This window comes from Sorghum bicolor, chromosome 3 (genome assembly GCF_000003195.3).
Source record: "Sorghum bicolor cultivar BTx623 chromosome 3, Sorghum_bicolor_NCBIv3, whole genome shotgun sequence".
NCBI lineage: Eukaryota > Viridiplantae > Streptophyta > Magnoliopsida > Poales > Poaceae > Sorghum > Sorghum bicolor.
In genome coordinates this window covers 61166952-61194798 of record NC_012872.2, presented here as the reverse complement: position 1 = coordinate 61194798, position 27847 = coordinate 61166952, and the positions used below count along the sequence as shown (strand labels likewise).

At 42.2% G+C, this 27847-nt stretch overlaps 3 protein-coding genes across 3 annotated transcripts; 1 reads left to right on the top strand and 2 right to left on the bottom strand.

The window, feature by feature from the left end:
• On the top strand, positions 593–1179 carry LOC110433743 (rRNA 2'-O-methyltransferase fibrillarin-like). Its single transcript, XM_021456298.1, has 2 exons — positions 593–708; positions 783–1179. The coding sequence occupies exons 1-2, from the start codon at positions 593–595 to the stop codon at positions 1177–1179; spliced, it is 513 nt and encodes a 170-aa protein (XP_021311973.1).
• LOC8059178 (KRR1 small subunit processome component) lies at positions 2560–6056 on the bottom strand. The gene is made up of 12 exons (XM_021458034.1): positions 5667–6056; positions 5475–5551; positions 5263–5373; positions 5049–5117; positions 4367–4423; positions 4224–4262; positions 4024–4134; positions 3848–3930; positions 3680–3761; positions 3233–3376; positions 3069–3149; positions 2560–2940 (listed from the first exon to the last, which is right to left on the bottom strand). Exons 1-12 carry the CDS (start codon positions 5887–5889, stop codon positions 2821–2823), a joined length of 1197 nt encoding a protein of 398 aa, XP_021313709.1. The 5' UTR covers positions 5890–6056; the 3' UTR covers positions 2560–2820.
• On the bottom strand, positions 8560–13896 carry LOC8069785 (probable protein phosphatase 2C 50). The gene is made up of 4 exons (XM_021456297.1): positions 13394–13896; positions 12674–13027; positions 11729–11834; positions 8560–8939 (listed from the first exon to the last, which is right to left on the bottom strand). The coding sequence occupies exons 1-4, from the start codon at positions 13733–13735 to the stop codon at positions 8560–8562; spliced, it is 1182 nt and encodes a 393-aa protein (XP_021311972.1). The 5' UTR covers positions 13736–13896.

The window sequence follows — 27847 nt, the reverse complement described above, 5'->3', positions numbered from 1 at the left end:
ATCAAATCAAACGCGCTGGTCCACCGTCTTTTTTTTGTTTTTTATTTTTGTAGCCTTTTTCTTTCATAGATTCTCTCAAATATATTTCTGCAAAAATGTTTTTAAAAAATAGACTCTCGGCTTGACACCATCATCATTAACACCAGGTTACACAACATAACACCAGCCCTATTGACACCAAAATTATTGCACCAACACATGCGTGAGCTAGCGTGACGTGTGTGTTTGGTTTATTCTAGCCAAACTAAGACACGCTAGCCCAAACCTGTCTCTAGTAAGCTAAGATTTATTTGTTTGGTTGCATGTGCTGCGGAGCCTAACTAGGATAAATTCGTGTTTGGTTGAGTGGCTTGGTTTGTATACAGTCACCTCTCCCTGAAGAGGGTGAGTTTACCTTCCTTTTAAAGCATTCTCTCGAGCATCTTGACGACGGCATCTTGAACGCGGAAGTTGAACGCCAGGGCCGGTCGCCATCACACCCGCTTGTGCCCGGCTGGCAACGGCTCAACTGGCCACGGCTCAATACCGCTGCCTCCCCGACAGTTACCACTTCGTCCGTCGCGCCGCCTCCCCCGCGAAGGCGTCCGCTCCGATGGCAACCGCCGGCCTCAGCCCACCACGGCCGTCCCTGCCTCCCGCCATGGAGGACGAGGATGACGGGACAAGAGATGCAGCGCCCGCCAGCACTACCTCTTCGACGACCAACGTGTCGGCCACTGCCCCCTCGACGGCCACCTCTTGGTCAGTGGCCTCCTCGACGACCACCTCTTTGCCGGCAACAGCCGCGACGTTGCACAGGGAGCCGAGGCGGCGGACGGGACGGGAGAGGAGCGGGTTGGCGAGGAGGAGGAGCCCGTCAGCGAGGAGGAGGGCCTAGGTCCCGGCGGGATCGGCGGCGGCGTGCTGTTGGGAATCGCGAGGGGCCGCGGATTTGGGGGCGGCGGGGAAGGGAGAGGAAGGGGAAGGGCAGGAGCAGGGAGGAGACGGGGAGGACGACTCTCAGTGGAGCAGGAGCAGGGAGGAGACGGGCAAGAGCAGGGAGGAGACAGGAGCAGGGAGGAGACGGGCAAGAGCAGGGAGGAGACAGGGAGGAGCGGGGAGGACGACTCTCGGCGGAGGGAGGAGACGGGGAGGAGTGGTGATGGAAACTCAGCCAAGAGCTGGCCCTGGCCTGGCTAGGATCGAACGACCGATTTGGCCGTTCAATCCTAGCCAGGCTCCAGGCGTACGGCTGGCTCTGGTTAGCCAGACCCCAGGTCCAGTACAGCCAACCAAACATCTAAAAACTGACCCAAATAAGCCATGGCTAAACCGGGCCGCCAACTAAACACACCCTATCTTGCCGCCGTTATCATTGACGCCAATCCCAGCACCATAGATCTTGCGCTAAGCTGTTAACATATACTGTCTTGGCATTTGAAATGAAACAAGTCTGTTCTTCCGATGTACATAACACAACTTGACTGCATCACTGCAGTGAGCTAAAAAATGGGCGTCCTAACCAGCTGGACTGCAGTGAAGAAGTGTTATGTACTTCGAAACAATAGTAGTTGTATTAAAAAAACCGAACAAACTAGTGTAGCCAAACAAACAAGGCCATGTTACATAGGATTAAAGGAAATTTCACCGAAACCAAGTAACCGAACCAAAAACAAACCTATTTAACCAAAAAGGTTAGTTATCCAAAATTCTCTTGATCTATTCAATGAACACTTTGGGGTTATTCAAATGATCTACGATTTATAAGGCTTGTAGATTATGTTAACCGATTTAACCAAAATTCTGTAATATTATATTAAGGTTTTGTTTGTTTCCACTTACTAAATTTTAGCTAGCTAAACTTTAGTCACTTTAGGCCTTGTTTACTTCCAAAAAATTTTGCAAAATAGAAATAGTAGCACTTTCGTTTGTATTTGATAAATATTGTCCAATTATAGCTAGGCTCAAAAGATTCGTCTCGTCAATTCTGACCAAACTGTACAATTAGTTTTTATTTTCATCTATATTTAATACTTCATGCATACGTCTAAAGATTCGATATGACGGGAAATCTGAAAAAATTTGTAAATTTTTTGGGGAACTAAACAAGGCCTAGTAGTAGCTAAAATTCCAAACACATTGACTAAAAAGAGTTAAAATAGTTTAGTTCCATTAGTCACTCAAAAGTAACTAATTAAAATTTAGCAAGAGGAACCCAAACAGACCCTAACACTAATACAATTGTCCATTTGTATATTTAAGTATCCCTATATGAGACTTCATTTGTTAGAAGCATTCTTTGTAGCATTTTTTAATTTTCTTTTATTGCTTGATGCATTTATTGTTTGCCGTTTTTTTATATATAAATGTGCTGTCACATTATATCCTACAGAAGGATAATAAGTATTGCATTTAGCCTATTTAACCAAATCGATATTGGCTGGTTGAGTCTTTTTAACAGTAAATTCGGTTAACATTATACCAAAAACCAAAACTCTGCACGACCGATTTCACCAAATGCCCAGGCCTACGTATGATACAACAGGCCTAGACCAGCCAGGCTCTAGCAACAACACAACCTAAAGGATGAAAATATATATCTTTGGAGAATGATGAACTTGACGGCTCTTTCTGTTCCTTGGTTTTCATGACAGTTACCCATGAAAAGCCTATTGCATATGAACTATTGCAATAACAGACTAGCAAAAGGTTCGAACTTTGTTTCATCATCTTCCATTGCAGCTCTAGCACTCTAATACGATCACAGAATGAATGACATAATTATAGGGATGGCTCAAGTAATCCTTCTCAATTGCCACTATCATTATACTAGGATAATGGCTACTTGGACTTAGTTGGTTTCTTTTTCTTTTTTTGCCGCAATTCATCATTACTTGCGAGATATGATTCAGCTATAACACTCTCCTGGGCCTCATTCTTTCTAAATTCCTTTGCCTTTTTCTGCAAATAGATAATAAATTTATGATAAGTGGCCGTGTTAATTGAAAATTACCAATACTCCTGAACAAGTTATTGATAAAGCCATGAGGGCCATTGGTATAACAAAGCACAAAACAACAGCAAGTTACCTTTAATGACTTTGCTATATCAGCTATCTCACTGTTGTCACTGGCATTCTTGTCAGATTCAGATGGACCTGCAGTGTTCTCCTGCAACAAATAACAAAGAATGTTTTAATCATGAATGCAAGAGGAGAAGCGCAACAATACTTAAAAAGGGAAGTTATTCTAACCTTTGGAGGAACAAATGCAGCCTCTCTCTTTCTTTTGTTCTCTTCAGCTCTCCCAGATTGCTTCTCCAGCTTCTCTTGCCATTTCTTTGCTGATTTCTTTTTGTCACTCATGAAATACTCACCATTCTCAAGTTCAAGATCAATCTACAAAATACAGAATGATAATCAATCCAGAGCACAATATGCAAAAGGAGAATATCAAAAAATATATGCACCTTCAACTTCTACACCCATGCAAACAAAGTCCATAAATGGCTCACTCCAAATTCAAGTAGCATACTAGAAAGAGCACTAATCTTATACAAAGAAAAAAATATGAATGAATTATTCGTGTGCATGGACAACTAACTTAAGCCTTAAGTTACAGGGCAGGATTGGTAACCACTAATCATCACTAACTGGCTTAAGTAACAATAACATGCAGATGAAAGATAATTTTAACTTTACCTTGCTAGGCTGTTGAGGCGGTGGAAAGGGTGTGTATGGTTTCTTCTCCTTAGTTTGAGGCTTCTTCTGCTTGACATTCTTCCTGAAAAATAAAAAAGGGGTGGTAATCAGATGAACACAATGTACTTGATACTGAAACTCTAAAAGAAATATGATGCATGTCCTTACTTCTTGAACTTTGGGAGAAATCTATCCCAGCTTTCAGTGGCTAGAGCAGGATTTTTTGCTAGCTCACGTTTGATTAGTAGTTCCTATATAGTTAAACAGTAACAATAAGCACCCAATAATACATTTCTTGTGAACATCCCCTCAAAATAACATCAAGGAAGGGTGAAACCAATCACCTTGATGTGGTACACTGGATGCTTTACATTCTTCATGCAATCCTCTACAATCCTTCTCACTTGTTTCAGTCCCCTTCCCCTATAGTTTCCCATGGCTGCAACAGTATTTCCCTTTCATTGGGAAAGACAACAGCAATAATAAATACTGTCAAAGGGAGGAAATCTAAAATGTAGATATAAAGGTAAGAAATTATGAAAACCTGCACTAAGATGTAGCAGCCAGTCAAAATCTCAATAGCCTGTAGAACATGAAATAATGTGTAAGCAACAAAGGGATCTATGAATTTTCTGAGTTTACAGAACTAATAAAGGAGCCACCCATAGGAATGAGAACAATTTTTACCTTGAGTGTAGACAAGTTAGGGCCTAAAAGCCGTTCCCTCCTTTTAACAAACCGTTCCTGCAGATAGCATTATAAATAGACTGGAGGATGAGTAAATAAAGTTCAAACAGTGAGGAAGGGCACTAAATCTCTAATTAGATTTAGCATATTTTCGTATGGTCAGTTGGTCACTCCTGTTATATATAATACTAATACCAACAAAAAAACATAGGATGTAGGTTGCCAAATCAATGTCTACAGACATATTTAGGCAACAGCCAACAGAGTATCGTGCAGATAACAATGTTTATGTAGAACTAGAAAATCCAGCTGACGATGGGATAAAGAACCCTGGGCCTAACAAACAGGGAAAATATAGAACTATGGTATAACCAAACATGACTCTCAGCAGTCAGGAGAAAGGATAATCAAGATGTACCAACTTAGTACTATCACAAAATGAAATGAAAAAAAAAAATATCACTTCAAATTTGAAAAACGTCTTGGAAAATAACAAATAATGGCACAAGGTTTTGAGGTCCATTATTTTACCTATCGAATTATGCAAATTACAAGAATGGTCTTTGCACCAAGAAATATATCATAGCACGTAAAGAAGCACCTCATGATGTTGAGTAAATTGAAGTCTAATCTTCAAAAAAGAGATCTGAAATCAAACTTAAGCAATGAAAAGGTGTCCTACCTTATTTCTCACAAGACCACCAATCTTAATAATATCACAGTTCATCTCATCGTCAAGAATTTTGATTGCCTGCAAAAATAAGTAGTAGTACGACCATGACAAAACTGCAGATTAATCTCAATTCCACTCAGACCGTGAGGCTGCCACCTCAAAGTGCAAAAACAAGGTCCGCACAGTACCTTGATACCTGAATACACAAGGGATCATATCATACCTGAGGTGCAGGGACGCTCCTGGACAATAGCTTAATCAGTTCTCTGGCCTTGACAATAATGAAGGGGTCCCTTGTCTTCCTGGTGGTCGAAACAGTCATGGATCCCTCCACCTACACACACAGCAAGGGAGGCTTCAGATCATTTGGTTACCACATAATAATCTCGCCACACGATAGCAATTTTAAAAAAAGGCTGATAACTCATCACGTACCAAATTGAGCTCGCACGAGATCCCGTACTCCTTCAATGCGCCCTTCACGAGCGGCCACGCCTCCTGCAGGTACTTCTCTGCACCCAAACCAACAAATAACACCTCACGAATTCGCCTCCAATAAACTCAAATCGCATGCGTTCAATCGCGAAAATCGCGGTAGGCAGGACGGGCTCAGGAACAGATGCTTGCCTCGGTACTGCGGAAAGAGGGTGGAGAAGGAGCTGACTTCGAGCATGCCGCCCTCGTTCCAGGCAGGGTCGAACTTCTCGATCTTCCAGCGGTCGATGTTGGGGTCCTCGTCCCACGGCTTGGGCTTGTCGTGCTTCCCCTTCCGCCGCCAGTTCCTTCCCTCTGCCGCCTCGGCATCCTCCGCCACCGCCGCCGCGGCGTTCGCTTCGTCCTCCGACGCCATGGCTGAGAAGAAAGAGGGGCTAGTGCCGGCTGGACCTTCGAGGAACTGGAGCAGGAAGATGAGGTGATGAGGCTAGGGTCGCCGTACAGATTAGGGTTGATTAGGGTGCCGCCGGCAGGTAGAAGAGAACGGGGATGGCCGGGCGACTGGGAGAGGGGCTTTGGGGGTTTTCGGGTGCGCGTTATTATGTTTTGGGTTCGGTGGGCTTTGGTGGCGGCCCATCGTATCGTGTATGAATCAGTGACGGGCCGGGCAGCCCCATTGGCCCAGCCTATGGACAAGGATCTGCCGCTGTACCCAAAAAAAAAACATATGAACAAGGTTAACCACTCCTACCACAGCTTGCAAAACAGTTGCAGAGGGCGAAAAGGAGGCGACGACAGATTCCGGTGGCGATTTTGTCGGCTCCTTTCCTCTTTAGTGACCAGTTTGGTACTAAAAAGGGAGGATGGTCGAGGAATCACTGCGCGGATGTATACAGATTAGGATCGAGTTTTCCTAGGTCTAGGGTTTGCTCGTTGCCGGTAGAAGGTGGAGCTAGGGTTAGTCGAGGAGACAGCGAACCTCTGTGTCTTGTCTTTCTAGGCGTCGTCGGTGAGGCAGAAGTGGAAGCGGCGGCATGGAATAAATCCTCCTGACCTCTTCCTCACCCCGGTGGCGATCTACTTTGGCGCTAATGACGAGGTCAGGGAGTCTTGTACAAGAGTCTAGGCTGGTAAGTCTTCGTCTCTGGCAGATGGAGATGTTACCGGCCTTTTCGGTCAAGAGGGCAAAGCTAGTTGTGGGTGTTGGGATGCTCGTCGGGTAGATATGGCTTGTCCTTTCCTCGGCGGCAGCGGTCGTTAACAGCGAGCTCAGATCCAAGAGCTGGAGGGGTTGGGGCGCTGCCCCGGTCGATGGGCGGCCGCCGATGGCTTCATCTACTTCAAATCTGATCAAAGCCACTGTGTGAAGGGGCTTCTCCAGTTCACGATGCTCGTCTTCTTCTCCGACAATGATGGCCGGCGACGAGTAGGTTGACTCCTGCAGGTTCATGAACAATCCAGGGCTTGGGCTTGTCGTGCTTCCCCTATTATAATTTCGTTTGACGAAGGAAAATTTAAAATCCTCAAAAAAAGTAAACTCAAATCCTGAATATCCTTTAGAATAGGCAAGATGTTTGAACGCTGGTTGTCCCCTTCATGTCAAAGTTTGATCAGTTCATGGCAATCCGACTCCAACCACACTTTCTGTATGCCTTGCCACCATCAATCCATCCTTGCGGGCTATGGCTTCCATGCTTATTAGGGCATCAAGGCAAGGCAGTGACTATACCACTTAACTCCTCCATGTATGAAGGCACCAATTGTACTTGTACGTCTATATGTACGCTGCCTCTCAACCTGTTAGTTTTAATAGTAAGGTAAATCAATCTGATCTACAATTGTAAATTTAGACATAGTTGGAGGTCAATTTGACCTCTAATTACAGGATACTTTTTTTACCATCCTTTGTTTTATATATCTTTCAAGATTGCATGGCTGAGTTCAAGGGAAGCAAAATTAGTTTCAAGAGACATATTAGGAGTGACGTCTTACGTTTAATACAATTGAGTAATCTTAACTGGCAATGTTTTCAAAATTTTATATGTGTTTCTTTTAGAGCTCTCAAGCTTGTAAGTCTTCGCTCCTCACCAATATATTAATCATAAACTCCACGCTCAGAAGTACTCCTTCTGTCCCTTTATTAGAGTTATTTTGGCTTCTGATAAGTGACAGCAGAAATTAAATGGATGTGAACAAATAGATTGGTCAAGTACACAACACAAGCTGTGAGTATGGCTGTATGGACACAAGTACACGGTGCCACAGAGGGAGTACATATTAGAACATCTTTCTGTCTAAATTAATCATTATAATGTTTTGCTGAAAGTTAAAAACCAATTGTGAGCTAAAATTGTACCAATACAATTGAAATGCTCAATAGCCTAAAAAAACTGTAGGTTTCATACTTGTGATTTTATGATCCCATACATGATGTCAGTCGAAGCTCTATACCAATGAGCTATGTAAACTTCTCCATTTTATCTTCCAAACGAAAATGTAGATCTAATATGTTAAGTTGTGCAATATCTTTGCTGTTAGCTACTAACGGAAGATGAGAAATACAAATGTGAATATATTGAATTATATCTTTTAGCTTCTACTATTTTTACTATACTACCGGAATTACCTATAGTCTATTAAATTGATGAACCATTAACTTTCAAAATATTGACATAAACCAATGCCACAACCATCCTTGTCATTGCTTCCTCAATTTTAAGATATATCCATAAGTACTTCAATGAAATTCTTTTTCGTCTGGTTACTTTTTATGTTTTTCTTAGTTCAGACTAAACTAGTCCCTCCACAAGAGATGTGGACTGGTTTGCTCCAACGGCGCATGGGCTGGATCCAACAATAGAGCATGGCAATGTCACGCATAGTTTCTAGTTGAGACAAGGATTTACTCCTCCGTCCCGGAATAATAATCATATTTGAAATAGAAGAAAAAAAATCAATGTTTATATATAAATTTTATATACAAGTTTAGAACATATATACAACTTGTACCAATAAATTTGAACTCAAAGAAGATAAATATAAAGTAAGAGAAATTAATAGTCAAAATATATTTGGTTTGACTTTTTCATGCTCGGAATTCGGACGAGTATCTTTGACCATCTTGCGCCGTTTTATCTTTGATCATCTTCCGTCGTTTCAGGTCGATCACGATGACGGTGATATTGTCCTTGCTCCCTTTCCTCAGAGCTAGCCTCACAAGATATGCCGCGGCTGCTTGTGAAGCAGGGTCGCTTATTGTCGGTTCACCACCTTCACTGAAACATGTGCCGTCATTTTTCTCGTGCCACCGGAGGATCTTTAGGCGAGCAGCTTTGCATGCGTCCTCATTTGAGATGACATCCCACAGCCCATCGCTAGCTAGAATCAGGCAGTCGTCGCCATTTGTGCGAGGAACGACTCTGACTTCTGGCTTTGGAATGATAAATGGTTTTATGTATCTGTCCCCTGCATTGCCAATCGAAATTATATCAACTCCTGATGAAGCTTTTTTTTAAGAATCACATCCGTATTAAGTACTGTGCTACAGGAAGCATAGCTTCACACTATTCCCTGCAGCTGTTATTAGTGTTGGTCCTGATAATTTGTAGTTAAAACCTACACCCAACTAGTTTAAATTTAATTAGATTTGTAGAATATAGTATTAATATTTATATATAAAAGTAAGTTTACTATGAAGATATATTACGTAGTATCATGAATATTAATACTTTATATATATATATAGATTAATTGGCTTCTCGAACACGGGAAGAGAGATATTTTACTCAAATAAAATAACCAACTATTTTATCACCAAATCATATATACTAATACAAAACAAAATATGGTAGCCCATTGGCCTCGTCCACCAACCTACACTAGGCGCACACGCAAAAATATGCTCTCATATTTAATTAGTCTCTACTATAATTCATTCAACAGAATATGCTTGGTCCACTAAAAAACACCCCCGCTGAGAGCCTCAACCATTGTGTACCCAAAAAACACACAGGATTTTGTTTTCATCAAAATCAACGTCTCAAAACAAAGTATGGCTTCAAATTTTATAGCCACACTTGTCTAAGGCTATAACTATGACAAATTATGGCAGAGAACCAAACAACACCTATGTTTTTTTTTCAAATGAAGCGTCTCTTTATTTTATCTCAGATGGTAAATATCAGATCGAGCATCCTCGAAATGAATAATTAATTTGAGAACATGTAACATAAAAGCTGGTTAATTTGTGAGCTCATAAGCTATGTTCAGCAGAAACTGTCTCATGCACAAATATTGCACCGCCTGGGTTACTACTGCACTAGTTAAGCCCAATATTCCACAAATTGGGTCTAGCAAAACCTGTATTTTGAATAAAAAAATTATAAGCATATATAATAAACTATAGGAATAAAGTTTAGGTTTCCATCCTGTTCTGTAAACATAAATAAAGGCGAATCAGGGGGCAAGTAGCCCCTCAGTGGAGGTGAATTTTCCGCTAAATTTTATAAAGTTCAAACAATTTTTTAAAATTAACATCGTCGGCTCCGTTAACATAAAAGAAATCAACTTCCTAACTCTGTCCCTCTCTATTCGATTTGCGGGCATACATGAAGCAATTCACATACGGCGCTGCTAGCGCCCGGACGTCCGGCATCAACAGCGCGTCCGGACGCTGGGCTCTCCACTCACACACCACATAGAGAAAAAAAGAAAAGTCAACTCACCCTACGTGGAGGACTACCCTCGTCCGCTCCCCCGCACAAGGAGCCTGTCCCCCCCCCCCCCCCCACGAGCACGGGATCCGCCCTGCCCCTCACTTCGCCGCCCCCTAGCACATCTGCCCGCGGCCAAACTCGTACCCATAGAAACCGACTCCCGCACCGTGCCCGCACAGAGAAAAACGACCACCATGTGCACAGATCTATCTGTCCACAAACTCTGCAACCTAGCACCTCTCACCCTACCATCAACTCACCACCATAGTCTGTCCTCTAGCTGCAACAATGAAAAAAGGCTATTGCAAAATATTGAAGGACATCTAAAATGCAAAAAAAAACTGCTAAAACAAACGGAAAAAGCTATTAAAACATCGAAAAAACATCAAATGCAACAAAACAAAAATATGTAACTGCGACATAAAAAAAAGTCTACTGCAACATTAAAAAACATCTACTGCAACATCGGGTGAAAATCTGCTGCAATATTTAGAAAAAGCTATTACAACATCTCAAGCACTACTAATGCAACATCAGAAAAAACGCCTGTTGCAACAAAAAAAATCTACTGCAACATTGAGAGAGAATCTGCTGCAACAATGAGAAAAAGCTATTACAACATCTCAAGCACTAATAATGCAACATTAGAAAAAACATCTGTTGCAACAAAAAAATTTACTGCAACATCGGAGGAGAATTTGCTGCAACAAAGGAAAAAAGCAAAAATGAAACATCTCGAAGAATTGCTCTGCAACATCAGAGAAACACCTGTTGCAGCAACAAAAAAAAGATACTGTTGCAACATTCCACATCATCTGTTGCAACACCGAAAATGAATTATTACAAAACAACGAGATCTGACTCGCTGGAACACTAGCTACCACCAAACCCTTGGATCCAGAAGGGGAAGAAGAAGAAGAGGAGGAGAAGGAGGCGCAGGAAGAGAGCAGATCTAGATCTAGTGGGAGAGAGGAGGGGGAGAAAGACCTCAGATCTAGATCCCTCTATAACTACCTCGTCGGAGCCACGTCGTCGTCCTCATCTCCAGAGACATGGAGGTCACAGTGCACGAGGATGAGAGAGCAGGGAGGGAAGGGAGGCGTGCGGGCTCACTGGAAGGAGGAGGAGGAGGAGGAGGAGAAAGGTTCAGATCTAGATCCTGAGGAGGAGGATTAGACCTTAGATCCAGATCCCTCCACGACGTACCTCATCGGAGCCGCCGCCGTCGTCCTAGTCTCCATTGGAAGTGCGGGATCTAAGTCGCAGAGAGAGGGGCATGTATGGAGGTCACGGAGGAGCGAGGGAACGAGGAAGGGAGCACGGGAGGGCGGGCGTGCAGCGAGCTCGTATGCGTGGTGTCTCTGCTCTGGAGATGGTCTAAAGAGCAGGGAGGAAAACAGGCGGAGAAGAAGAAGTGCGAGACAGAAAGCGGAGAAAAAGCGAGTACGAGAGAAAACGGGTCCGTTCCGACCGCGGGCTACGAAGCGGTGCGTGCGGAGCAGACGGACGCCCGGTCTATAGCATTACCGATTCACATACCGATTGACCGTGACATAGCAAGTACGCCTTCGACTCGATGACCATGCCAGTTGACGACATGTCCTCCTGCCGCCTCAATCCTTGCGCGCTCGTCTTGCCTGTCGGGCTGAACCAGCAAAAAAACATAGTATAAGGATGTATTTGGTAGAAACTGTTAAAGTTTAACATGAATATTTTTGTTTTATTTGATAATTAATGTTTAATCATGAACTAATTAGACTTAAAAGATATATTTTGTAAATTTTCGCTAGTTGTGTTTTTATAGTTTCTTAAATAATTTATATTTAATACTTTATGCATGTATCAAAATATGATGAGAGTTAAAGTTTAACAAGACAAACCCAACAGAGCTTAAGACGCATGCAGTTTCACCGTTGCTGAAATGCTGCAAAAACGACTTAACTAGCAGTGGATTGGTGGGCTTAAGGTCTTGTTTAGATAAAAAAAATTTGGATTTTGATATTGTAGCATTTTTGTTTTTATTTGACAAACATTGTTCAATCATAAAATAACTAGGCTTAAAAGATTTGCCTCCCGATTCACAGACAAACTATGCAATTAATTTTTGTTTTTATCTATATTTAATACTCTATGCATGCAACCTAAGATTCGGTGTGATGGAGAATCTTGAAAAGTTTTTGGTTTTTGATGTGAACTAAAACAAAGACACATGCAGTTTCACAGTTACTAATGCTGCATATATATAGCGGATGTTTGGTTTGGGTTGTTAAAGTTTACTGTAGTATTTTTGTCTTATTTGACAATTAGTGTCTAATCATAGACTAATTAGACTCAAAAGATTCGTATCGCAAATTACTCTCAAGCTGTATTTTTAGTTTAATAAATAATTTATATTTAGTACTTCATATATATGTCTAAATATTTAATGTAACGGACGGTAACTTTAACCATTGAAACCAACGAGCAGTGGATTCGTGTACGTGCTTTGTGATCGACGGACAGAGCCATGGGCTCCTTCCCGCGGCAGAGCACCACGCGTGAATCTCCGCAGTTGGCAACTATGACATGGGAAGAGCAGACAAGCGCCACAACGGCGGTGGAGCCGACGTCGTGAGCGGCCACTGGTTCGTATCGGGCCTCGCTGACGCCACCGGCGAGCATGAACCTGCTTGCTTCCCCGGACACCTCGTCATCCACCCTCTGGAAACACTCGCAAAACGCCTTCTCCCAGAGCTCCTGGATGCCCCCCAGCTCCCCCGATAGCCCCCTCGCGGCCGCGGCTCTGCCCAGCGCCTCCCTCAGCACGACGTGGATCCTGTCCCCGCAGTAGTTGGCCACCTAGGCCTTGTTTAGTTCCGAAAAGTGAAAACTTTTCGGAACTGTAGCACTTTCGTTTGTTTGTGACAAATATTATCCAATCATGCACTAACTAGGATCAAAAGATTCGTCTCGTGATTTTCAGCTAAACTGTGTAATTAGTTTTTATTTTCGTCTATATTTAATGTTTCATGCATGTGCCACAAGATTCGATGTGACAGGTAATCTTGAAAACTTTTTGGTTTTCAGATGGAACTAAACAAGGCCCTACAGTATATAGGAGTAGCAGACAAACACCACCGGTCACCGGAGAGTTAACGACGACGACGACTGATATTGGCTTGAATGCATGCATGCATGCTTGAGCTGCAGAGCAGCAGGCCGGACCTCGGAACCGCCGTGCCCGTCGTACACGCCGAACAGGTGCATGGCGGCGGAGGCGTCGTCGACGCCGGCCCGCCCGAGCGCGTCCAGCTTCCGCGCGCTCGCAAGCATCCGCACCGGCACGTCGGCGAAGGGCGGCACGGCGGCGCACGCGTCCTCCATCGCGTTGCGGCGGCCGCGCGTAGTGGCGCGACCCCACAACGGCACGCACTCGCTGAGGTCGTACACGCTCCTCCGCCTGCCGCCGGCGCGGCCACTACCGTCAGGCTCGGCCCCAACACCGGCGCGTCCCGCCGCCGCCACCGGGCACGCGGCCGCGTCGTCGCCGGCGCGAGCCGTCGCCATCGCAGAACGTAACGGCCCTGCCGAAAGGAAGCCGAACTGCTCCAACGAGGCAACGACCGCTCCCGCTCCCCGCTCTCGCTCCCGACAGGTGCGAGTGCGACAGACCGAGAGAGGGAAAGGGGAGCCCGAGCCGGGTGGGCGCGGGAGCTCGTCGAACTGGATGGACCTCGGTCTCGGGTCCAGGAAATTGATTGTAGCTTTGGTACAGTATAAATACAGAGGGGAACACGCCGCACCAGGGCCCTGCGTACCGTGCTTTCTTTGTGATGTTGCCCTCTCACCTCTCAGCCTGTCACGGCAATCGGAACGTGGACGAACACACAACACAGATAACGGCGGAAAGATTAGGCGTGAAGGAATGATGACCCAGCTACAAGTAACTAATAACCCTAGAAGATATATATTTTAGTTTATATATATATATATATTAGAAAAGACAAATTAATTTATTTTTAGAAGTTGTCATGTCCCCAGCAGCCAGCTGCCTATATGGCATGGCCATGTCGGATGCTGGCATGGCGGGCTCATACGATCGCTTTGTTAGTTTCAGGACCTAGCTAGATAGAGATGCTCTAAAAATATAAAGACACACATTCTACTCTATTAGAAAATATATGTCCGCATGTTCCTGCGGGTGAAAGACAAATTAATTTGTCATAATACACATACTTTTAGATATTTTTGTAATTGAAAGACTAATGAGTTTATTTTATACGGGATTTTTGTTTGCTATACCACACTTCTGCACACATTCTTTTGTTGTAAATTAGGCTTAGACCTAAACTGTAGTGCAAATAATTAGCTAGTTAATAGCTAAAAATATATTAACTACATTAGTTAGCTAACTATAAGCAAGGATCTGTCTGGATCCACTTGCTAATAGGTGGCTGAATGTGTATGTGAACTATCAGCATATCTTCACCAACTATTGTATTCCCTTTATTCAAAATTATAAGTCATTTTAGATTTTCTAGGTACGCAGTTTTTGGTATGCATTTAGATATGCTTTATTTCTAGATACATTGCTTTTAATATGTATCTAAAGTCAGAACGACTTTTTACAACGTGGAACAGAGGGAGTACTAATTGTCAACACATTCACTTTCCAATAGTTAGCGGGTTTATTAGCGGACATGTTTGGATCCTCACATGCTAATATTGGAAGCTTTGCTTTAATTGTTGACATCATTAAGATGGTTCGCTTGCAAAACTTTTAAAAAACAATGCCACATCTAAGTGTGAGCATGTATCCATTTATGTCTTTTATCTCATCAATATTATATCTAGATTGAATTACTATAACCCTACATAGTGAATGGCATAGCTCACATTGCTTTTTGATATAAGATTACCCCCTCACGACCATGCTAATGGTCATCTCTCGGGTTAGAAACAATTGGCTTAATTTGCTTACAATAAACAAGATGTCATGCCTCGTGGTGCTAGACAATTGCATAAGTGACCCAATGATCTTGGAGTATCTCAATTGATCCCTTGTTATTTGTGGGGTTTTCTTTAGCAACACATCATGGTCAGGTTTGAATGATATATGTGCATTAATGGATTATTTCTTTTGTTCAACGAACCTATTGTAATAACACTAGCATTTAAGTGGTCAAATTGGCTTACTTTTAATCAGATAACATGCAAGAATTTGAATTTGTACACCTTACTAGTGAACATCGGATGATACTTTGGTTAACATGATAACCTCATCCTATGATACGATATGTTGTATGATTCGACCCAACTCCATCAACGTTGTTCATTACCTTCACCACCGGTTGTATCTAGCGGCTGCAACAAGGATGGTGTCATCCAATATATATGGCCTCTTTGCATGGGATTGAAAAGTTTGGATGAAATTTCTATTCCTCTTGCGTCCAATTTTGGGTACCCGATGAGCGTGCTCCCCATGGCTCCTCCTCACCAATGCTCTTCCTTACCACTATGCCCTGTTGGTGGTTGTTCCTCACCGGCATGCCTGCTCCTCCAGCATGCCCGCTCGTGCTCCCTACCGTTCCTCCTCACCGGCATGCTCGCTCCTGCTCTTAGTCGCAATCCTTCACCAGCGTGGACACTCCTGCTCATTGCTAAACCTACTCCCCGTCGTCTCAACTATGTATTAAGGTAACCAGCTCATTTCCGATTGCACTTGCGGGGTCTGATTCCATGATAGAAATTTGGGCCTAATGTATCTAGTAAAAGGCTTTGCTCGATGACTTATACGTTGATACTAATGATATTGTTGAACCCTTAAACAGGAATATAGATGTGAGGCCCTTCTCCCAAAATTTTTAGGTAGTTTGACCTGATCATTTTTTTGTACTTTTTATTCACATATGACTAGATGGATAAAATAAACTAAATCTTTGCCAAGAACACATTTTGTCAACGCATAATTTAATCCTCAAAAGAGGGGGATGACAAGGGGAATCATACTCGTCCTTGGCTATGAGCAATATTGACAAGGTAATTGAATAAGCATAATTCAATTCACATCTTTCCATTCTATTTGGATCTAATTATATTCAATCATCATCATGGCGCACACAAGAATTATACCTAGTTCTTGTCTATAACCAATATTTTTTTCTCGAATATACAAAAGATTTGTGCATCTTTGTATTTAAGAAGAAGAAGTTTTTACAACGCACACAGGCGCGCTATGGATGATAATGTATACAAAAGGCACAGCCTCCCTAGCCTGATTACACATGGCGATTACTCACGGACTAAATCTCCTAGGTGGCGCGCTCCCGTCTCTATCCAAAGGTTGGTGATTTGCTTGATCATGGCGAGGAGTTGCGCACTGGTGGCCACTTCATTCCAGAATAATCTTGCGTTCCTTTCTTTCCACAGCTCCCAGGCCACGAGCGCGAAGAGGGTGTCAGCGCCCTTCCTTTTCTCTTCGTGCCATCTCTATCTCCACCGCTCCCACCAGTCGACGATGGAGCCCCCCCCCCCCACCTGAGTGGTGTCGGCCCCCAGCACCGTCAGAATGGACCACTAGCAAGCAAATCACTTAAAGTCACATCCTTCAACTCAGGTTGGAACTAACTATATGTTCACTCTTCATAATGGCCCACAAAGACTATGGCAAGTACTAAAAAAGATTAAGAACCATGGACACAGGGGGTAAATTAAGTGAACTAACGACTATCGTCCTTATTATATGAAACTCTATAGCCTAATGTAGGATTTCAACCAAATTAATACTTTTTTACTCCCACTTTATGTTGCAACTAGTAGAGGCACATACCAGGAAGTTATCTGAAGAAGCATAATTATGTCGCTTCATTATGTAAGCCGGTGTAGAGAGATGATGTTATATAATCAAGGGCAGATGGGTACCATACATAGTCATCGTGGTTATGTCTTTCCTCCTATTTTGGCGTTTATAAAATATAAACTTGTTCTTTGACATATTGTATGGTATTGAAGATTGTATCTGTATGGTCTTTTTCAATATGGTATTAAGTTTCATTTCAATAAATACCATCAAAATGCAATATCATTGTCGGATGAAAGAACATTCCATTGGTGAAGACATGACCATCGATGCTGGATCAAACTTTTTACCAACATTAATCAATTACTAACCACTGTCGGATTGCACCTCTAATCGGTGGCAACCAAACGCTCATCACGGCCATATTGCACCACTAACAGGTGGTGATCCAACCATCATCAACATCGTTGGATCATACTATCAATAAACCACGATCACCAACGCTAGATAAAACTATGAGCCGAAGGGGATCACGACGTCCTCACAACCGGATAAACACAGAAAATCAACGGTGACCATGGCATCCTTACAAGCCGGATTAGATAGCGAATCGATGGTGACAATGGCGTCCTCATAGTCGGATCAAATCCCAAATTGGTGGTGACCTTGGCATCCTCATAGCTAGATCAAACTTCAAACTAGTGGTGATAATGTATTATTGCTGCTAGTTTCAAATTAGCGGTGATGGCTTGGTCATCGCCACTGATGTCACCGCCAAGGGCCAAAACCAATGATGATGGGGGTTCCAACTCAGTGGTGAAGACCTTTCAACCATCTCTGAGCCTTGCTCTCTCACAATCTTCATGCGGACCCTAGTTTGAAAGTATTACTCTACTAATTGTCATTCAATTATCAAACCAAATTTAGGGCTTTCAGTCATCCTGGATGATCCCTCCGTTAGTCGTAGTATGAAAATAACTCCAATAAAAAACATCAGTCAGGCTTGGGGTAAGAAAATTTTTCCTCAGTATTTTCCTATCTAGTTCCTACCCACCAAGTGTTGCAGGCTGATCCAAGCACACGAGACTTGGGTCAGACCTTTTGGTCAAAGCTAAATCTTAGAGCACATTTGGTTAACATGATTATGTTTATTTTTAAGCAAAGTTAAGTAGAATAGAGTTGATATTTAAGCAACCTAATTCACATATCATCTAGGACACACCTTGACTAAATTTAGGCTCCACCTGTAACATTGTTTGGGTGAGGAATGGTCAGATTCTAGGATGAGCTCATTAAAAAGTCACCCTTGCATGCTTGTTGAACAAAGCTCATGTGGTCATCTTCTTGGGCAAAAGCAGCTGCGATGGGGGGATAGAGCATTGGTTACAAGGCGGCCGAGTCGGGCAAGGAAGAAGGGGGAGGATGGCTATGCGACAGCTGAAAGAAGATAAAGTATAAGGGAGGCTATTTGATCGATAGGTGGGCTTAGATGATGGTGGTTAACGGATGTGTCATCCTATTTGTTTCCATCCCTTCTACCAAATAAGAAAATGAAACCATTTTAACCCTCCAACCAAATATGAGTATGGAATCGCCTTGAAATATGGAATATAATCACATTCTTCCTCGTGCCTAAACCAAACACACCTAAGGTTAATCCGTATTACCTAAAGATTGTGACTACAAAATACAAAAACTCAGTCGGGGTTCTCCTTTTGCACTCCAAAATTTGTTGGTTTGTCCCTCCACATGGTGGATAAAATTGAACCCAACAAAAACAGCCCAAGCCCAATGCTTGTGCACTATTGATCTTGTCTTCAAATCAATGGTTGAGATTGCTTCTTGGGGATACACATAACCCAAACCCTAGTCTCCATTCTCTGTGAGAGAGAGCTGTTGTTCCTGCTGAGAGAGAGGAGAGCAGAACACACACACACCACAACGTGAGAAGAGAAAAAGAAGAAGGAGAAGCAAAATCTGCCTAGATTTTGTGGTTGTAAATCGACCATCTTCAAGCTGGTGATTGGAGGCTTGAACGTGGTTGGATTGGCACCAAACTTGATGAGCTTGTTCCTCACTTAGAGTACTTTGATCTCTGCAATTTCAAAACAGAGCAGTTTTGGTAGATGATTTGTTTGGGTGGTAAAACAATGTCCGATTGAGCTGAAATTTGGTCAGTGGTTAGGGGGACTTGTGGATTTACTTGTCTACCAAAATTTGTGCATAGTGAAGCTGTAGTTTGGGAGATATGAACTGATTACCGAGAGAGACATAGTCTATGACTTCTCTATTTGTCTGTTGTTATTCCTCTTGTTAGAAGGTTGTGGTTGTAGTTGATGCCAAGTTGTAACTTGATGAATATGTTGCTGCTAGTGTAATCCTCTAGAGAAGACTTCTTGTACCCATTATTGATTATAATGGAAGTTTGGAGCTTGGAGTGGACCGGTTGGTCCGTGGTTTTTACTCCTCACCTTGAGGAGGTTTTCCACATAAATCGTTGTGTCTATTGTGCATGTGATTGTTTATTTCCGTTGCTAATCTGATGGTAGATGTTGTCCTCATGATTCATCACAAGTTGAGGGTGTATTAGTTGTGCATTGTATTTGCCCTTTTATCCCAACAAAATTGACAAAGTCCGTCTCTAAGCTAAAGACTCTCATCACTTACACTTCCTCAGGATTCAAAACCATGATTTTAGAAACTACAGATTTTATTGTATCCAAACACCCAACAATTTTTAAAAACCGAAGCATTTTCAAAAACTATGGTATTTTTCCAATACTTTGAATACTTTGTATCTAACCATGGCCTAAACAGATAAGAACACTTACCAGATGCCGAACTGCAATAATGACCGGGCCTCAAAATAGTTAGAGCGATAAGGACACTCACTACTACAGAATTGGTTTGTAAGAGCCAAGGGGTTTTCACTGTAAGGGCGGCTGGTGATGCAACCGCCCTTATAGTGCATTTTCCATCAGCACTAGGCTAGTTAATCACGAGCCGCCCTTACAAATAGCACAGTAAGAGCGGCTGGTAACACGAGCCGCCCTTACAAATGATTGCATTTGTAAGGGCTGTTGTTGATCCAGCCGCCCTTACTGTGGGATTTGTAAGGGCGGTTCGTGATCCAGCCGCCCTTACAAACTTATTTCTAAGGGCGGTTGGTGATTCAGCCGCCCTTACAAATCACGACTATATATATGGCTGCATCCTTCTTCCTCCTCGGGTCACTCACTCCAACCCGAGGAGATAAGGTTGGGAGGCCTTGGGCACCTCCTAAAAATTGCTCTAGTGAGGGGAGGAGGTTTTGGTCTCAAAAACTATCATGGGGAGCTTAGAAAAGGTAAGAAAATGCTATTCCAACACTTTAATTAAAGTTTTAGTGGTTGGTTAGTGAGTAATTTGAGTTTTGCTTTTCTCTCTCTTCCATGGTGCTTGAGCTTTGTATGGAGCAAATTAGACCCTTGTTCTTAAGCTATTAGTTGGAATTAGTTAGAGATATGAGCTTGCCCTCTTTATTGGTCGTTCTTGCTTGATTTTAGTGGTGATATATTTCACTCTATCATGTATGTTCATCTAGTTCTAGATCTAGGATTTGCTTTTTAATTTTTTTATTTATGGTTCATGAAATTAGAATGGTTTGGATATGAAAAATTGTTGGTAAAATAATAATTGTTTCTAATTGTTGACAATGGAACTATATATAAGTTTATTTATATAATTATAATTTAATAATTGTTGCTAATTATTGTTGATTGGTAAAATAATACTTGTTTCTAATTTCTTTTCTAAATATAGTTTCATTAATACCCAACTAATTAATATATAAGTTAATATTTTCTAAAATAATACTTGTTTTATGTATTTTGTATTTCCGTTTTGTTGCTAATTGTGGCTAATTGGTAAAATAAAACTTGTTTCTAATTTCTTTTCCAAATATTTAGTTTCATTAATAGCCAACTAATTAATATATAAGTTAATATTTTATAAAATAATGCTTGTTTTATGTATTTTGTATTTTCATTTTGTTGCTAATTGTTGCTAATTGGTAAAATAATATTTGTTGCTTATTTCTTTTCTAAATATTTAGTTTTATTAATAACCAACTAAATAATTATCCTCTACCATGAGTATATACACAATTAATGTCTAGTTTGTATTTTTTCTTCATTAATTTATTTTTTTATGTATTTTATATTTTTGTTTTGTTTTAAAAGACGGAGTACAGGAACTCTTGGATGTATGGTTGGTCAAGGATTGATGAAGGTTTTCGCGATGAGGTGGATAAATTTATTGAAGCCGCAGAGAAGCATGCATTAACGTTGACACATTATAAGGATACAATTATTTGTCCCTGCAAAGATTGCAAGAACCTTATGGCATTTGCAGATCTGAATACCATTAGATCACATCTGATTATGCGAGGATTTGTTCCGAACTACACAGTGTGGACTCATCATGGCGAAACAACGGTTATTGATGATGGCAACTTTGATCTAGGAGATGCCGCCGAAGCCGAGAGGTATATGCACCAATACACAACTGAGCTTGAAGAAGAAATGGGCTATGACTATGGCAATGGACAAGGTGGTCAGTACTTTGGCAATCAAGATGGTGCTAATGATGCTGGTGATGTCAGCACTGATGGAGGAGCACGCGAGGGGGATGAAGATGACTTTGACAATTTAGAGGACATGATTCGGGCGATTGGACCAGAAATATTACTGCGGAATAAAGGTGTAGAAAATGTAGAGAGGGTGAAAAAAGCATCGATGGAGACTGTGTACAGTGTTGAGAAGGGTTGTCCGACCCATTGGACACTGCTCCGTTTTGTGCTTGAGCTACTCATCTTGAAGGCAAAGTACGGCTGGTCTGACTGCAGTTTCAATGATCTGTTGGGTCTCTTATCATGGGTGTTGCCACAGCCAAACTTAGTTCCCACCAACACATATCATGCGAGGAAGGTTATAAGTCCATTATCAATGGGTGTTGAGAAAATAGATGCATGCCCCAACCACTGTATCCTTTTTCGTGGTGATACGTTCAAAGATCTAGACAAATGTCCGCGGTGTGGGGCCAGCCGGTACAAGAACAATGACCTTTACAGTGGTGGAGAATCCTCCACCGGGAACAAGAGGAACAAGAAGGGGGCAAAAAAGGTGGTACAAGAATCTCAACCACTAGAGGACACTACATTAGGCAACGATGCAAAGAAGAGAAAAATTCCCGCCTTGGTAATATGGTACCTGCCAGTGACCGACCGCTTGAGGCGTATCTTCATGAACCCTAAGGAAGCAGCGCTCATGACATGGTGGGACATTGAGCGCAACGTCGATGACGATGTCATTGCACACCCGGCCGATGCTAGTCAGTGGCAGGACTTCGATATGAACAACCCGTTGTTCAGCTCGGACCCAAGGAATGTACGATTCGCCTTGAGCACCGATGGAATGAATCCCTTCAATGAGAGGAACAGTGACCACAGCACTTGGCCAGTGATCTTGAGCATGTACAACATCCCAACATGGTTGTGTCAGAAGAGAAAGTACCTTTTCCTCACTGTTCTAGTTTCTGGCCCTCGACAACCAGGCTTCGATATGGACGTGTTCCTCGAGCCTGTGATGCAAGAATTCGAGAAACTGTGGAGGACTGGGGAGCTGATGTATGATGCATTACGACACGAGACCTTCACATTAAGGGCAATAATAATTGTGACTATCAACGATCACCCAACGTTGTTTGCCTTGTCTGGACAGTTCAAAGGCAAGATGGGATGCTTGGTCTGTCTGGATGATACTAGGTGGGTGTTCCTAGATGGATCCAAGAAGAGTGTTTACATCGGTAATCGCCGTTTCTTAAAGGAAGGTCACAGGTACCGCAGTAAACTATAATTAAAGTACTTTGGCAACATCCTAGAGTACGAAGAACGACCTCCAGAGAGACGTCATGATGGAAAATATGTGTATGAAATGGTGAAAACCATACGCGTCATCTATGGAAAGAAGAAAATGGATGGAACGACTAGAGATAGAAGCACACCTCCTATCGAAGGGGTACCTTTTAAGAAACAATCGATCTTCTTTCAGTATCTGCCATATTGGCCGCAATTGGAGGTCCCCCATGCCATTGATTCTATGCACGTTCAAAAGAATGTCTTCGAGAGTCTCATTGCTACATTGATGGACACACCCAAGTCAAAGGATGGACTGAAAGCACGAAGGGACATGGAGCAACTAAAGGTGATGCTAGAGCTTCAACCAGTACGCCAGGATACAAAGGCCATTTTACCATCCGGAAAAAACTTCGAATACAAAGTTGTTATAACTCATCAAGATATACGTTTCATACATAGGCCATTTTACCATCCGGAAAAGTTTTGGTAGACTATATCCACAAAATCTTGAATCTCACATAGACTTCATGAAACAATACGCGAGACTTGTGGATTTCGAACTACACATTCATAAAACTTTCTCCAATGGAAAAATGGTCTATATATCAAATGTAGATATTGATGAGTGGAACAAACTTGGTATTCAAGACTTTTCATGTTGGGGCCGTCTAGGGTGTCGAAACTCGCACGTTGCTATCAAAATTTCGAAATTCAAGATTCGAGCGGTCCAAACTTAGTCAAATGAAAAGTTGACCATTACAAGAAATGTAGATCTTGATGTAATTGACAAACTTTGTATTTATGATTTTTCTAGTTGAGACCGTCTAGGGTTCGGTCAACGAGCCTTTCTGTTAAAATTCTATAGTTGACTTGGTCAAACGTGGTCGAACGAGGCACTAAATGACCCCATATGAAAAACTTTTGAATACAAGAGTGTTAGAACTCATCAAAACCTATATTTCATACATGGACCATTTCATCATCTGAAAAAGCTTCGGTAAACTATGTTAACATGTTCTCAAAACCCAAGACTTGACTTGGTCAAACGTGGTCAAACGAGGCACTTAATGACCTCAGCCGGAAAACCTTTGAATACAAAGTTGTTATAACTCATCAAGATATACTTTTCATACATAGGCCATTCTACCATCCGGAAAAGTTTTGGTAGACTATATGCACAAAATCTTGAATCTCACATAGACTTCATGAAACAATACGCGAGACTTGTGGATTTCGAACTACACATTCATAAAACTTTCTCCAATGGAAAAATGGTCTATACATCAAATGTAGATATTGATGAGTGGAACAAACTTGGTATTCATGACTTTTCATGTTGGGGCCATCTAGGGTGTCGAAACTCGCACGTTGCTATCAAAATTTCAAAATTCAAGATTCGAGCGATACAAACTCAGTCAAATGAAAAGTTGACCACTACAAGAAATGTAGATCTTGATGTGATTGACAAACTTTATATTTATGATTTTTCAAGTTGAGACCGTCTAAGGTTCGGTCAAAGAGCCTTTTTGTTAAAATCCAATAGTTGACTTGGTCAAACGTGGTCGAACGAGGCACTAAATGACCCCTTATGAAAAACTTTTGAATATAAGAGTGTTAGAACTCATCAAAACCTACATTTCATACATGGACCATTTCATCATCTGAGAAAGCTTCGGTAAACTATGTTCACATGTTCTAAAAACCCAAGACTTGACTTGGTCAAACGTGGTCAAACGAGGCACTTAATGACCTCAGCCTGAAAACCTTTGAATACAAAGTTGTTATAACTCATCAAGATATACATTTCATACATAGGCCATTTTACCATCTGGAAAAGTTATCTACTCCAAGCTATGCTTTTTAGTATATACGTCTCATATTTTGGCCGTGCTCTACTATATATTATTATACATATTAGTACAAACTTGGTAAGATTAGGTTTGACTAATTTCTATTTTTATTATAAATAAATATGTCTCCAAGATATATATTATTATAGATATTAACTATCTAATACGTCTCATATGTTAGTTCTGATTCAAAGGTGGAGTATGTTTGAATCGTAGTATATTCGTTTGAATGCTGCACTATATCAGTTTCTACTGTGAAACATGCAAAGTTTTCAGTTTCTACTGTGAAAGATGCAAAGTTTTCAGTTACAAGATGCAAAGTTTTCAGTTACTAGATGCAAAGTTTTCAGTTACTAGATGCAAAGTTTTCAGTTACTAGATGCAAAGTTTTCAGTTACTATATGCAAAGTTTTCTATTACTAGATGCAAAGTTTTCAGTTACTAGATGCAAAGTTTTGAGTTACTAGATGTATGTTTCAATTTTTTATCAATTATACATTGTTGTGACCTGAATTATCAGTCTGGGAAACATCACAATAAAACTGTTGCATTGTGGAGGGTGTTTCAATGTTTGTTTCATGGAGGCTTTGTTAGCAAATTTGTTTGGGAAACTGTGCAATGACACCATGCACTCAGACTGGCCTAAGGGCGGCTTGATCAGGAACCGCCCCTAGAAATGTATTTGTAAGGGCGGCTCACTCACCAGCCGCCCTTACAAATGAATCGGGTCTTGGGCGCATTACTCTCTGTTGACGCCGGCAGGCTGCCCGACTCCGCCGCCGGCCACCCCGTGCGCTCCTCTCCCTCCAGCCCGGCGGCCCTCCTCCCTCCTCCGTCCTCACTGGCGGCCCTCCACCCTCCTCCCCGCTGCTGGCGCCCGTGCTCGCGCGTGCCGGCGCCCCACGGCGTCTAGGGTTTCGAGATCCGCCACGCCTGCACCTCCCAAACCCTCCCGCCGAAGGAATCGAAGCAGCGCCTCGTCTGTTTGCGGCGGCAGTCGCACTTCCTCGGCCGCGCAGCGCAGTCGCGCCACCACCCCCTCCTCGCCGTCCCGCCCCGCCCAGACCAGGCATCACGCCGGCCGCTCACTCCGCCCACCTGTGGACCGGAGCCGAGGGTCGCGTCCTCGGAGGCCGACGTCCGCTGGAAGTCCGCCGCAGCTGGGGCCCCTGCTCCTCCTTCTTCACTGTGCGCGTCTTTCTTCGGATTATTCAACTTCTTGGTATGTTGCTGCTGTAGATATTTCCCCTGCCTCCGTGAGGGATTCTTTTGTTCTGGTTTGCTGTGATTTGATATTGGTGCCTTCGTGCCCAGGTTTGTTCCAGATTTGGTCGTCTGGAGGTCTGAGACGCTGTCTATTTGTGCTGCTTGGGCTTCATTGTCGTCCACGCTGTCTACGTGATTCTGGGTATGTCTCTGCTGCATATATTCTTTCCTGACTCCTAGAGGTCACGCAATGATTCATCACAATCATAATCATCACACAATATATTATGCAATGTATACCTATTTACATATGGTTCAATTTCAAGTGATGTGTTCTTGCGGCTTTTTTATATTTTTAATACCATACTGAGATATTGCCCAGGTTTACTGTTGGTGTAGGAAGAGTCTCAATAACGTACCGAGATATGAAAAAAAGAGAATCTTCTGTGGGAATTGTTAACCCTCCTTCAATTTGTATTGCTTATTTAACTGCTGGGAATTGCAGTGCTATTTTCAGTCTTCAGTAACTGAATTAATTTCTGTGAAACTGATCAGTGCATTAGTTTTTGCATCCACTAATTTTTGTGAAACTGATCAATGCATTAGTTTTTGCATCCACTAATTCTTAGCTGTCATAGAATCTTGTTGCTGCAAAAATGCAAAAAGGAAAAGAAAAGTTTTGTTCAATAAAAAAATAACTAGCACGTTGCAACTTGCTGCAATCCAAAATAAGTTCAGATACAGTACTGGATAGTGGTCCATTGTAGTTAATTGCTCAATTGCATCTCGGTTTTTATGAATATGAGATAGGCCGGAGCCCGGAGGTCTAATTAAGAAGCAAATATCCACATCCTAACTCTGGTTGAAAAGGATTATTATTGGTGTTGAAACTTAAGCTTTCTTCAGACATGTTTCTTAACTGGCTGCGATTTGGTTTATGATTTTTGTTTGTGGTTGCCGGTAGGTTATCCTATTCTATCTTCTCTTTGGCAGCATGGATGAATCAATGCCCCTTGCTGTGTTGAGCCTGCAGGACAGCAAGGATGTCTTTTACCACTGCTACATTTCATACTCTACTAATACTACTAGCTGCTACCATGCTCTTCTCTTCCCTTTCCTCTCCTATCCTCTCCTCTTCTTTGTTTTGCCAATGATGGATTTGTCTAAATCCATAGATAATATGGGATATGAGCTGATGATCAATAACTTGTGAGGGACTTGGCATCATCACAACAGCCGCCCCTACTTTACCTTGACTCTTATTTGTTATGATGTCGTGGCGCTCCAAGTTTATGATCAAATGATGATTGACATATTTCTGAGGCCACTATTTGGACCATATCTGCCAAGTCTCCCCTCTACTTTCTCCTTTGTTTTGCCGATGATGAAATTATCCAACTGCATACATTAATTTAGAATATGAGCTGATGATCTAGACATGTTTCTGAGGCCACTATTTATGTAGTTCATCACTCTCCTGTCCTCTACTTTGTTTTGCCCACTCTTCCCTCTCATGTCCTTTACTTTGTTTTGCCGATGATGAAATAGAGCAACTCTCCAATACTCTCCACTGCTTTCCTCTCCTACTACTGTCCAACTCTCCTCTCCTCTTCTAGTACTAAAATCTCTACTACTATTGTACTCTCTTCTCTCTACTGTATCTATATATCTTTATTTGTTAACTGAGCCTGTGATGCTTCTTTATTTGTTAACTGAGCATATTGCCACTGCCTATGATGATCATATGCCAATTTTGAACACTTTGAGGACATTTTACCTGAAATGAGCACATCAATTTTTGGAGCTGGGTATATAGATCCTTTTTTGATCTCTTCATCAATTTTTAATGAACCCAAGCGCTGGAAACTTGATGGTGAAGAACTAGCTGCTGGAAAAACCGTTGAGGAGAAAGAGGCGATCCGGAAAGA